Source organism: Glycine soja, unplaced genomic scaffold (genome assembly GCF_004193775.1).
Source record: "Glycine soja cultivar W05 unplaced genomic scaffold, ASM419377v2 tig00010407_1_pilon, whole genome shotgun sequence".
Classification (NCBI taxonomy): domain Eukaryota; kingdom Viridiplantae; phylum Streptophyta; class Magnoliopsida; order Fabales; family Fabaceae; genus Glycine; species Glycine soja.
The window spans coordinates 6797-18940 of NW_021143670.1; the positions used below are offsets into that span (position 1 = coordinate 6797).

At 39.9% G+C, this 12144-nt stretch overlaps 2 protein-coding genes and 1 pseudogene across 2 annotated transcripts; 1 reads left to right on the forward strand and 2 right to left on the reverse strand.

The window, feature by feature from the left end:
* The first annotated feature begins 1567 nt into the window (after positions 1-1567).
* On the forward strand, positions 1568-3786 carry LOC114404237 (expansin-like B1). The gene is made up of 4 exons (XM_028367301.1): positions 1568-1811; positions 2197-2303; positions 2631-2939; positions 3350-3786. Exons 1-4 carry the CDS (start codon positions 1676-1678, stop codon positions 3548-3550), a joined length of 753 nt encoding a protein of 250 aa, XP_028223102.1. The 5' UTR covers positions 1568-1675; the 3' UTR covers positions 3551-3786.
* An 806-nt stretch (positions 3787-4592) lies between these two features.
* LOC114404238 lies at positions 4593-5373 on the reverse strand (annotated as a pseudogene).
* Positions 4738-12036, reverse strand: LOC114404240 (the record flags this gene model as incomplete). The annotated part of the gene is made up of 2 exons (XM_028367302.1): positions 4738-5766; positions 11681-12036. Coding segments are annotated over 2 exons (416 nt in total), but the record flags the coding sequence as incomplete, so codon positions are not given.
* Positions 12037-12144: the final 108 nt, after the last annotated feature.

Here is a 12144-nt window from a genome sequence, read left to right on the forward strand (position 1 = left end):
CAAAATTCAAAGGCGGTGTAAACATACTAGAAAATTGAATCTTGTGACATAAAAATTGCCTGTGGGCTAAATTTTTAATTCAATACAAAACCATTAAACCTTATGATAGAATAATCAAATTACATACTCAAATTCATGCTTTACGGGTACAACATAAAAATAATTTAATTTTTATCACAAATATTTACTTTATGATAAAATTCACAAATTATGCATACCTCATGATCCCTGTGGGTAAACCATGAACAATAATATATCATTTTATTCCAATTAATTATACAAATATAATAAAAATTCCTGTGGAATAAAATTCATTATATAAAGTATAATTGATCACAATATTATGTCTAATTCCTTATATCATCTTTAAACAATTTAATATATAATTTTAATTAAAATATAGATGTTGTGGCTAATCCATAATTAATCAAAATTATAAGTATCACTTAGACGTAAAACTTAATTATATGAGAATAAATCATATTATGCATTTCAAGATCAAGATATGATGAATAAAATTCTCATATATAATTTCATAATTGAAATACAATATTATGCACTTGATTTCATGTATATATATATATATATATATATATATATATATATATATATACATAGAATTAAATTTTTCTAAAATATATTTATGCATAAAAAAAATAAAAATTTCAAAAATGACAAAGGTAAACAAAATAAGGATATAAGATATAAAAAACAAATACATATAAAAAAACCTTTAATGATTCAATGACTTGTGCATTTATAACATCTTGTTAGTCATGCGTTTGAAACTTAGCTACTACAAAGACCGTATATTCTACCATTAAAAATACATTTAGTGATCATTACCACCCATTAGTAATATTTGACTTCTCAATTCAAAAACTCATGGAACATTTCATAGTTATTATTACAAATTAGTCGCAAAACTAACAATGTCTCATTAGATCACACTAACTCCATAGCATTTTTGATCCGTTTGAGACAAATTTTATAGCATTGTTGTAAATCTTCTCTCATTTAAATGATAAAATAATATGGTCTGGCCTTAACATACAAGGTGTTTATAAGATTCCTTCAATTTGTTGTTTCCTCGTTACCTCGTAGCCTTTGGTTTTGACCCGATTAATAAGCAAACCTCTGACAATCCATAGTTTAAAAGCCATTGTTCAAAAAATATATAAACGCAAAACTACCACTTAGAGGGGCAAAAAATAGAAGTTAGAAAATAGATGAAGAAAAAAGAATATATTATTTTCAGTTAAAGTTGGATTAAAACATAAAATATGCCCAAATTTCTCAATTACGCATCCAACGCATAATAGTGTTGTTCTGATCTTCTGTGCTTATCCAAGAGTTTAATTTTCATCCGTAGATTTTTCTATTCAAAACCAGTGAACAGTTCACAGAACCCTTTATATTCAACTCATAAAAAAGCTGACTAAAAAACAAGGGAAACCGGACAATTGACAATACCATGCAACACTGGTATGTGTAAAAGAACTGAAGCTAAAGGTACACTATAAATAGGACTCCGTTATATCTTTGCTTCCTATCTCATCTCAAAGCATTCTCTCATTTTCATATATACATTAGCTTGTCACACACTATTGGTCATTCTTAATTACTTGCTGCATTTTTCTCCTTTGTGCCTGAGAATTTGTCTTGTCATTTAGGCATGGAACTAAGTCTTAACCACCAACTTGGGCTTGTTTGTGTAATATTGCTCTTCCCTGCACTATGTAGCTGCAACGAATACTTTACGAACTCCAGAGCAAGCTATTATAATACCCCTGATGGCCTTGGGAATCCAAGTAAGCCAACTATAGCTAGTTAGCTATGTACTCATTTTTATGAGCTTGTTTTGTATAAATAAAATAGTTTGTATCATATTTGTATGCAGACTAGGAACTAGGTTGTGTTTGTGTCATGTTTTGGGAGGGGGCAAGAAGCTCATTTACATGTTTCACCACTAACCCTTTGTACTTTGAAACTAGATAGTAGATACTGTTTTCTTTCTATCAAATTAAAACATTTGAGGAATTAATTACTTACTTCTGAAGATGCATATGCATGCTTCTTCTGTAACACGCCCTCTTTAGAAATAAAATTAATGTACATTTTGGCTGTGTGGCATCATACTACTCATCTCTTTAGAAACATAATTAATGTGATGGACCAATTGGTGTAATATTTTAGGGGGAGCTTGTGGCTTTGAAGAATATGGAAGAACGATTAATAATGGAAGTGTGGCTGCTGTATCTGGGCTATGGAGGAATGGTGCTGGCTGTGGCACATGTTATTGGGTACTTCCCTTTCCTTTCTTTTCATTAATCAATATTTTATTATTTCTAACAATCCTCAGTAAAACAAGGCTTCATCATCATCATTAACTACAACAAAATATTTACATGGAATGCGAGGTATTTCTACTAAGACTAATTAATGATATGGGCATTATATATATTATGAACCTAGATTTGAAACCTTTGTTTTTCTCTATATTTTTCTTTTCACGTCAAATCATACTTGCACTCGTCTCTTTTTCTCTCATAAAGTGTCAAACAGTATACGAGGGTGTTTATGCATCTTTATCCTTCTACTAAATGTTGTTAATATAAATGGTGAGTTAGGTAAGGTGCAAAATTCCACAATACTGCGGGAAAGGAGTGCAGGTGGTGGCCACAGACTCTGGTGCGGGAGACGGAACAGACTTCATAATGAGCAAACGTGGATTCTCAGGATTGGCACGCAACGTAGCTGCTTCTAAGGAGCTGTTCAAACGCGGGGTGGTGGATATTGCATTCACAAGGGTTCCCTGTAACTACCCTTCTAACATTAAGCTCCGTGTCCACAAGAGCAGCAAAAACCCTGGCTACTTAGCTGTCCTGCTTCTCAACGTAAATGGAGTACGCGACATCACGGCTGTTGAGATGTGGCAGGTATATATACATGCACGTGCTCCCACACGCATGTAGAAAACATAGGTTATGCATTGACAATGTAAAATAATTGTACATTATCATTGAGTTACAAATCATCATATATGATAGATTTGTTAATTTTTATAATAACTACCTTAAAAGTTCTACTAATAACAACAGAATTTATGATTGATTGACAATATATGACTATTCAACCGATAAATTTATCATACATTCAATTCTTAATGTACAATGATTTTTAAATCAATTAGTAGATAGAAACTGCAACTTTACTATATATAGGCATGTGTATTTGCTTTAATGGTTGATTTAGTTAGTTTAGTATTACTTGAGAGTGCTTCCATACGTTCAAAATACTTGTCCCTCTGTGTAGTTGAACTGAATTTGGTTATTGAAATGTTGTGCAGAGAGGGCAGAAACGTTGGGAGCCACTACGCAGGGTGTATGGGGCAGTGTTTGACTATGCTAACCCACCCAGTGGTGCAATTCTCTTGAGGTTTCAAGTTGGCTATGGATATTGGCTGCCTTCAAATAACCCAATCCCTGCTAATTGGAAGCCTGGTGCTACTTATGACACCAAAGTCCAGATTTATGAGAAAGGAAATTAAATATACATGCACTGGTTCCAAACCCCAGGAACATACTACAACTAATAAGTAGTACTAGTCATCACTTATTCCGTTAATTTGTTTGTTATAATTAAGTAGTGTCACTCAATGTTGTTTCTTGTTAATTTACTTGTGTCAAAAAAAGGGACTAGAATAATGGGGTTCATGTGATCAAATTTCCATGTATCTAAGACTACATGGAATATGAATAAAATACAGTTTGGTTTGATCATTTACTGGTTTTTCTTATCCTTCTACTTGTATTAGTTTATGCTTAGTTGGATTATTTTACTTGTTTCAAGCATGAATGAAAGAATTATATAAGTGAACTTTTTTATCTTTTACAAGAAAGGAAAGCTTGTAGCTTGCTATTCCAAACGAGCATATTTGTTAACAAATGAACCATAACTTTATTGGTTTTAATTTTGCCTATATTGCTATTATTATATCACTGCTACACGTATAATTTAATAAACTATAAATGGCTAGGAATTCACATTTTCATACTACACAGTAAAATGTGGATTGTTTATTCTGCGCTACAAAGATGCAGATCAGTCATACGCTACTTGAGCATATATAATCCACATTGTAACTAGCGTATGCTCTTTCGTGCTGACTGGACTTGATTTGCAATCTTCTGTTCTGTTCTTCAGGCACTCAAACCAAAGGTTCAGTCATCATTTGAATTTGTATGTGTGAAAATGAGTTATGGTTTGATTCCTTTGATTCTATTTTTACCTTAACCCGGTTCACATCATAGAGCATACCTCACAATTGACTTAGCTCATGAGCACCTTGATTTAATTAAAAATACAAGTTGCAGCATATATTGATCATTCTTAAAATATTTGGTGTACTTTACACCGGTGACCAGACTGGATATAACTGTAGCAACATTTTCTTTCAAATTTGGTTCCTGTGTCATTTTCCTAGGCATTTCATTTTTTCTAACTTCCCATTCAAATTCAAGGACAAGGAAAGTAGGAATTCAAAAATTGACAACCTCTTTAAACACAACTTTTGAGTAGGCATCTTAATAGGCTGCAGAAGGGAGTAATTTACATATTGGCTTTCATGGACTAAATGGAGTACAAATATTAGACTATTATCAGTCATAACAAGGCACTTAAAATGCTTTTGTGACAATAGTCGACTGGTCCATCCCAAATCAAGCAACACCGGAATTCTTTAACACAACACTAAATATTTGAAAACAAAAGTGTTCAACTGAATTCTCAAAATTGATCATGCCACTACTCAATCTATAACTGGACATCAGTTAATGCAACACTTACAGAAAAATATCTCATTCTAGGAAAGCTATTAAAAATACTAAGAGCGAAAGAACCTTAAAATTAGGACAGGATGTTTGAAAACTCATTTCTTTTTTCCAGTCTTGGCAGCATCAGAAGCCTTGGTCTTCTGAACTCCACGAATCTTCTTAGCTCTATTCTTTCTCTCCTTCATTTGCTTCCTTGATTTCTCTTCCTTTCCTGATAAGCCTGTACTTAGGCTCACACTTCTTAGCATTCTCAACTGAATCATATAAATTAAACACCAAACCCAGTGGATTTCCCACCACCAAAATGAGTTCGGAACTTGAAGGCAAATACAGGGTTGGTGTCTTTCTCGTCATACATTCTCCTTAGCTTCTCCTTCAGTTCAGCCTTGGAATCATTAGCGCTCCCTGGATGAAGGACATCAATGACGAACTGCTTTCCGGAGAGAAGCCTGGTTGTCATAAACATTCTGGTTCGGATGGTGACTGCCTTGTCTGCCATGTTGTTTAGCGCCGGCTATTGGAGCAACTGGTATCCTCAGCTCGAAACCACCATGATTAAATGAAGTATATCTTCATTTTAATTTATTTTTTTGAATTCAACGTTTAAGTAGTCTCAGTGTTGAGAACAGAGTCACACAACAGGAGAATCCAGCAAGGGAGCAACAAAATGCAGAAACAACACAGCAAACAGCAAGGGCACAGCAAGAGAATACAGAAACAGAGAAGGGAGAAGGACCAAGGCTAAAAAGGGAAATTCGCAAACCATATGACCTCAAGGACTTCGTAAGCAAGTAGTGAAGCAGGGAGTGTCCTGGCAGCATTGCTCTTGATGGTAGTGGCGCTCCTGAAGATCCTTTGTCGGCTGAGAGTACTAATCCCTTAGGATTGTGATCCTCTTTTTGCTATTTTGTAACTTTTCGTTCCTCCAAGGCTAGATGCCAACAAACCATTAGAGAATTGTTAGATGAGAACAGCTACAAAGAACTCTATAAATACTAACAATGTACTCCGAAAATGGTTAAGCAATAATACAGTACTCTCTTTCCTTACCTTTTCTCTGGAGGCACCTAGGCCTCGAATGCTAGGTATCCCTTTGGTTCTTAACAAATCTGGTGCTTTCATTGCCTTCTTCCATGGCGAACTCTCCTCTAACTAAGTCTGCATTGGAACGAATTGAGGAAGCAATCTCCCATCTTGCTTCAAGCCAAATTGTCGTTACTGACAAATTAGAAGATCTCCTCCTTCGCGTGGCCAATCTCGAAAACATTGCTAACTCCTCAGCCTCACCTTTTTCCTTGCCTAACCCTGTACCAAAAACCACCCTCATCAACACTCCCAAAATGAAACTTGATGTCCCTAAATTTGATGGCACCGACCCTTCTGGGTGGGCGTTCAAAATCACTCAGTTTTTCGCCTATCACTCCACCCCAGAACTAGAGCGTCTAACCATTGTTTTCTTCACCATGGAAGGACCCGCCTTAGCGTGGTTCCAGTGGATGATGTGCAACCACCGGTTCCCCACTTGGGCAGGACTTTTGCAGGCCATCGAGACCCGTTTTGCGCATTCACCCTATGAGGACCCTACGGGAATTCTCTTCAAGGTAACCCAAACAGGTTCGGTGAGTGAGTACCTGCATCAGTTTAAAGCTCTGGCAAATCGGATAGTCGGTCTTCCGCCATCTCTCCGCTTGAGTTGCTTCTTCTTGGGTTTGAACCCCGATATTCGCTGCGAGGTCCAAGTTCTCCAGCCTCTGACCCTGGTCCAAGCCGTCGGGTTGGCACATCTCCAGGAGGACAAGCTCGCGGAGCAACGTCGTCCCTACCGCAGTCGCACTACCCCCGGCCCCACACCCCCAACACCATCTTCGTTTCCTACACTACCTCCCACACCACCACCTCCTTTACCCTCACCTACCCCACCATTGTTACCTTCGCCGGCCAAACCACCCTTACCATGGAAACGCCTGACCCCCGCCGAGATCGCAAGCCGCCGGGAGCACAGCCTCTGCGCTTCAACTGTGATGAGCGCTACACGCGAGGGCATCACTGCGCCTCACGGTTCTTTTTACTCATCGCGGAAAACGACAAGCTTGAGGAGCCTTCGAACCCTAATATAACAAACCCTGACCCGTGTCTCGAGGACCCAAACCAACAAGACCCGCCCCAGGCCCAGATCAACTTTTGTGCACTTTCGGGTCACTCCGACACACTACGCCTGTTGGGACGCATCGCCAACCAACCCGTCGTCATCCTCATCGACGGCAGCAGCACGCACAACTTCGTGCAGGCTCGGCTAGTCAGGCACCTCAGTCTCACCTTGACCATGAAATTTGTCCACAGTGGCAATATCATTGAACTTAAAGGAGATACCACCAAAGACTTAGAAGCCATCTCCCCACCACAACTCCGACAACTAATCCAGATGAACTCTGTCAGTGCCTTTTTTTACATACACGCCTCCCCTTCCCTCACCACTTCCTCGACTCCTCATCCTGCTATTTTCGCCTTAATCAACGACTTTGCCCCTCTATTTCAACAACCCTCCACCCTTCCCCCTCCCCGACCCACCAATCACTCTATCTATCTTCAACCTCACGCAACTCCTGTCAATGTTAAACCATATTGTTACCCTCTACTTCCAAAAACACGAAATTGAGACTCAGGTGGCCAATATGCTTCAATCTGGCATCATCAGACCGAGCACGAGCCCCTTCTCGTCGTCGGTCCTGCTGGTTAAGAAAAGGGACGGCTCTTGGCGGTTTTGTGTTGATTACAGGGCTTTGAACAACCTAACGATTAAGCACCGATTCCCAATACCCAAAATTGACGAATTTCTGGACGAACTAGGTGGCACCACTTGGTTTTCCAAACTAGACCTCATGCAGGGCTACCACCAGATTCTAATGGCAGAGTCTGATATCACCAAGACGGCCATCCGGATGCACCACGGCCATTACGAGTTCCTCGTAATGTCGTTCGGCCTCTGCAACGCTCCGTCCACCTTTCAGGCGACAATGAACAGCACCTTCGGTCCTTATTTGTGTAAATTCGTTACCATCTTTTTTTATGATATTCTAATTTATAGCAAAACATTCCCAGAACACTTGGAGCACCTTCGCAAAGCGTTTGAAATCCGTAGCTTGCACTAATTTTTTCTGAAGCTTTCAAAGTGTTCTTTTGCAACTTCTCAGGTGGAATATCTTGGTCACATAGCGTCTTTCCGGGGAGTGGAACCAGTGCTGGCTAAGATTGAGGCAATCCAGAATTGGCCCGTTCCCTGATCCACTCGAGCCCTACGAGGCTTCCTAGGGTTGTCGGGATTTTAGATAAGGTTCACTAAAGGCTATTCCTCACTCGTAGCTACCCTCACAACTCTCCTAACTAAAGACTCCTTTCACTGGAACGTTGACGCTGAACAAGCTTTCCTCATCCTGAAGTAGGCTCTGTGTAATGCACCTGTGCTAAGCTTGCCAGACTTCTCCATCCCACTCTGCGTCGAGACTAACGCCTCCGACGTCGGCATGGGAGCAGTCCTGTCCCAGAAGAACCATCCAATAGCCTTCTTTAGTAAACCTTTTTGCCCTAAGCTTCTTCATGCATCCACGTATGTCAGGGAACTCGCCGCCATCACCACCGCCGTTAAAAAATGGAAGGCAATACTTGTTGGGCAGTCCCTTCACCATTCTCACGGACCACCGCAACCTCAAAGAGCTAATGGGTCAAGTCATTCAGACACCGGAACAACAAACGTTATTTGGCACACTTATTGGGCTATGATTACTCCATCCACTATCGCACTAGCCAATCCAATGCGGCGGAAGACGCCCTTTCCCGGCGGACAAAAGCCCCCTTTACCCAACTCTTTCTTCTAACGGTTATCAATTATCTTTTCTGCAGGAACTTAAACAGGAGCTCCTCCACAACTCCGCCTTCCTCGAATTTCGTCAACAAATTCAAGCCGATCCTTCCAAATACCCTGACAGCTCCATCCGCGACGACTTCATCCTTCAAAATGGTCGCATATGGCTTCCCAAGGGTCTCCATGTCATCCCCACTATTCTCGCTGAGTTTCACAACACCCCCACCGGCGGCCACATGGGCATTGCAAAAACTTTGGGGCGCATTAACGAAAATTTTGTCTGACCTTTCATGAAGCAGGATGTCAAGCTATTTATCTCTTCTTGCATAGTATGTCAGCAGACTAAGAACAATCATCGCAAAAGCTCGGGGTTACTCTGTCCACTTCCCATGCCAGCACGAAAAGCTCGGGGTGTACATAGGTTTACTTCCGGCGCACTACACTGCTGCCACTGTGGCCAGGATATTTATGGAGATTGCTGGCAAAATCCATGGCATGCCACGCAGCCTCATCCTCGACCGAGATCCCCTGTTCGTGAGTCGCCTTTGGCAAGAACTATTCAAGCTAAGCGGTACCAAACTCAAGATGAGCACGGCGTATCACCCCCATATGGATGGCCAGATAGAGGTGATGAATCGCGTAATCGAGCAACACCTCCGAGCTTTTGTCCACCAAAAACCGACAACATGGGGACGTTTCCTCCTATGGCCGGAGTGGTCGTACAACACATCCATCCACTCCGCTACCGGCAAGTCACCATATGAAATCACCTTTGGCAAGAAGCCCCCTAATATCCCTCAGTATGTGGCCGGTGATTCCAATGTGGCGGCAGTGGATGATTGGTTGACCGAGCGTGACACCATGATTTCTAGTTTGACAAAAAAGTTATTAAAGGATCAGTAGAAAAAGAAGGAGAGTGCGGACAAACAACGAAGGGATGTTCAATTTGAGGAAGGCGCGCAGGTCTTGGTCAAATTACGACCTCGGCGCCAGTCAACGGCTACAGGAAGTCAATATTCAAAATTGGCCAAAAGGTTCTATGGGCCTTTCCGCATTGTGCAAAGGATAGGGCCTGTAACCTATAAGCTTGACCTGCCAGAGTCATCACGCATACATCCAGTATTTCACTGCTCACGTACTCAAGCCATATACTCCATCCACCACCCCGCCGGAGGTCCCCCTCTTAGTCTACCAGCTTCGTCGGAAGAACACCAGCCACTCATTTCCCCCCTAGCTATCTTGGACACTAAGTGGACTCAGTCAGAGAAGGATAGTGAATTACTTGTCTCGTGCAATGGGCTGGCCTACTACCTGAAGACACATCATGGGAACCTTGGGCACAATTGAAAGCGGATTATAACCTTGAGGACAAGGTTATTTTGGAAGCGCAAGGGTATGTTGAGAACAGACTCACACAACAGGAGAATGCAGCAAGGGAGCAAAAAAATGCAGAAACAACACAGCAAACAGCAAGGGCACAGCAAGAGAATACAGAAACAGAGAAGGGAGAAGGACCAAGGCTAAAAAGGGAAATTTGCAAACCATATTACCTCAAGGACTTCGTAAGCAAGTAGTGGAGTAGGGAGTGTCCTGGCAGCATTGCTCCTGATGGTAGTGGTGCTCCTAAAGATCCTTTGTTGGCTGAGAGTAATCCGTTAGGATTGTGATCCTCTTTTTGCTATTTTGTAACTTTTCGTTCCTTCCCAAGGCTAGATGCCAACAAACCATTAGAGAATTGTTAGATGAGAACAGCTACAAAGAACTCTATAAATACTAACAATGTACTCCAAAATGGTTAAGCAATAATACAGTACTCTTTTTTCCTTACCTTTTCTCTGGAGGCACCTAGGCCTCGAATGCTAGGTATCCTTTTGGTTCTTAACACTCAGCTACTGGGATATAAATTTAGCACCTATAGGTATGACTGTATGGAGGGATATTAATATGAGGTTTAGATAATTTGTATGAAATCCTAAACTTAAATTTTATTGCCACCCTTGTTCCAGAAGGTCGTGGAATCGTGGGTAGGCTTAAAGGGATGACTTCTATCTGACTGTGGCAACATGTCTTTTTTTCTTACTTGATGAACCCTTTTATTTCAAGATGATTGACTATGTGAATTTTTATTGCTTTACTTTCTTATTGCTTCACGAAAAACTCTGACATTTGCTGACATGGTAGAGGGCTTATTCACATCACATGTAATGCAATCTTAGAATATGTTGCTTCAGTTTCAAAAAAAACAGGAGGAAAGTGCGTGTAACATAGTGTCATACATGGCAATCGGCAAATGACTATAATTCTGAGCCTAACTATTATGCCTTGATTCAGCAGTGTCAATCCATTGATTGCCCAGCAAAAAAAGGAATCCATTGATTTGTTCAATTGTAAAATTCTGACGAGCAATGATAAGCGCACATCTAATTTTTGAGGTGTATGGATGAAAAGAAGAAAGAATAAATAAAAATGGAAGGAATTGACTCTTGATATGGTACTAGAGTTTTTGTGATTCAATGATTAACAATTTAATCTTTGTGCCTAAATCTCCTAAATGTAAATTAAACTTCAGCAGAAAAGAGTAAATCTATATACTTTAAACTCAAAGGTAGACACATTTTTAATCGGAAGGGTTGAGAATTTTTTTCATCCTTGAAAATTAGTCAATTATGATTTGTCTTTATAATTCTTTTGCAATTAATCTTCGATTTTATGAAAAGTGTGAGATGAGAAAGAAATAAAGAAAGAAAGAAAGAAAAAGAAAGCAGGGACGGATAAAAGCTAGATAACACCATACAAAAGAACTAGAGATCATAATAGAATAGTAATGTGTACAAGAAGATGTAAGGAATTGCTAATAAACAACAAAGTCAAGGAAAACCATTGATAAAAGAGGAAAAATTGAACATGCAGTTTAGTTTATGACATATGTAACAACACAATTTCTTCACTTTCTTGAACCATTCACTTCAGAATCAACTTAACTGACCTCCTGTTTCAGGCACATGGATTCATCTTGAACATCATTACCCAATTCTTCTGCATCAGTATCATCATCTTCAATGCCTTGCAATCTACACACATGATCTGCATAAGCATGTGGTCCACATAAAGGAGGAAAGTCTCTGATTAATTCTCTTCGAGGAGACTCTTTAGTTTCAGCCTTCTCCTTCAAACCAGCATCGGAACCATCTATGCTGTTGCCATCAGATGATGAGAATTCTGAACCATCACAAAGAACCCCTTCTGAAAAAGAAGAAAACTTTGACACATTGGAGGAGTCACACGCTACAACAACTTCAGCGGCACTTATCAATTCTTCATCTTCCAATCTTGCAGTCCCAACTCCAAAATAGTGTCATTTAATTGGCGAAAATTGTTAGGATCAACCCTTTTGCCATAGGAGCCACATCCTTCTGGGAAATCACGAATGGCATAACGTTTGCGCTTTCT

Excerpts from the sequence above, each read along its gene's own strand:
- LOC114404237 (XM_028367301.1), top strand. The coding sequence starts at position 1,676 with ATGGAACTAAGTCTTAACCACCAACTTGGGCTTGTTTGTGTAATATTG. Across the intron at positions 1,812-2,196 it reads TGATGGCCTTGGGAATCCAA|GGGGAGCTTGTGGCTTTGAA; the intron begins GTAAGCCAACTA and ends GTAATATTTTAG. Across the intron at positions 2,940-3,349 it reads CGGCTGTTGAGATGTGGCAG|AGAGGGCAGAAACGTTGGGA; the intron begins GTATATATACAT and ends AATGTTGTGCAG.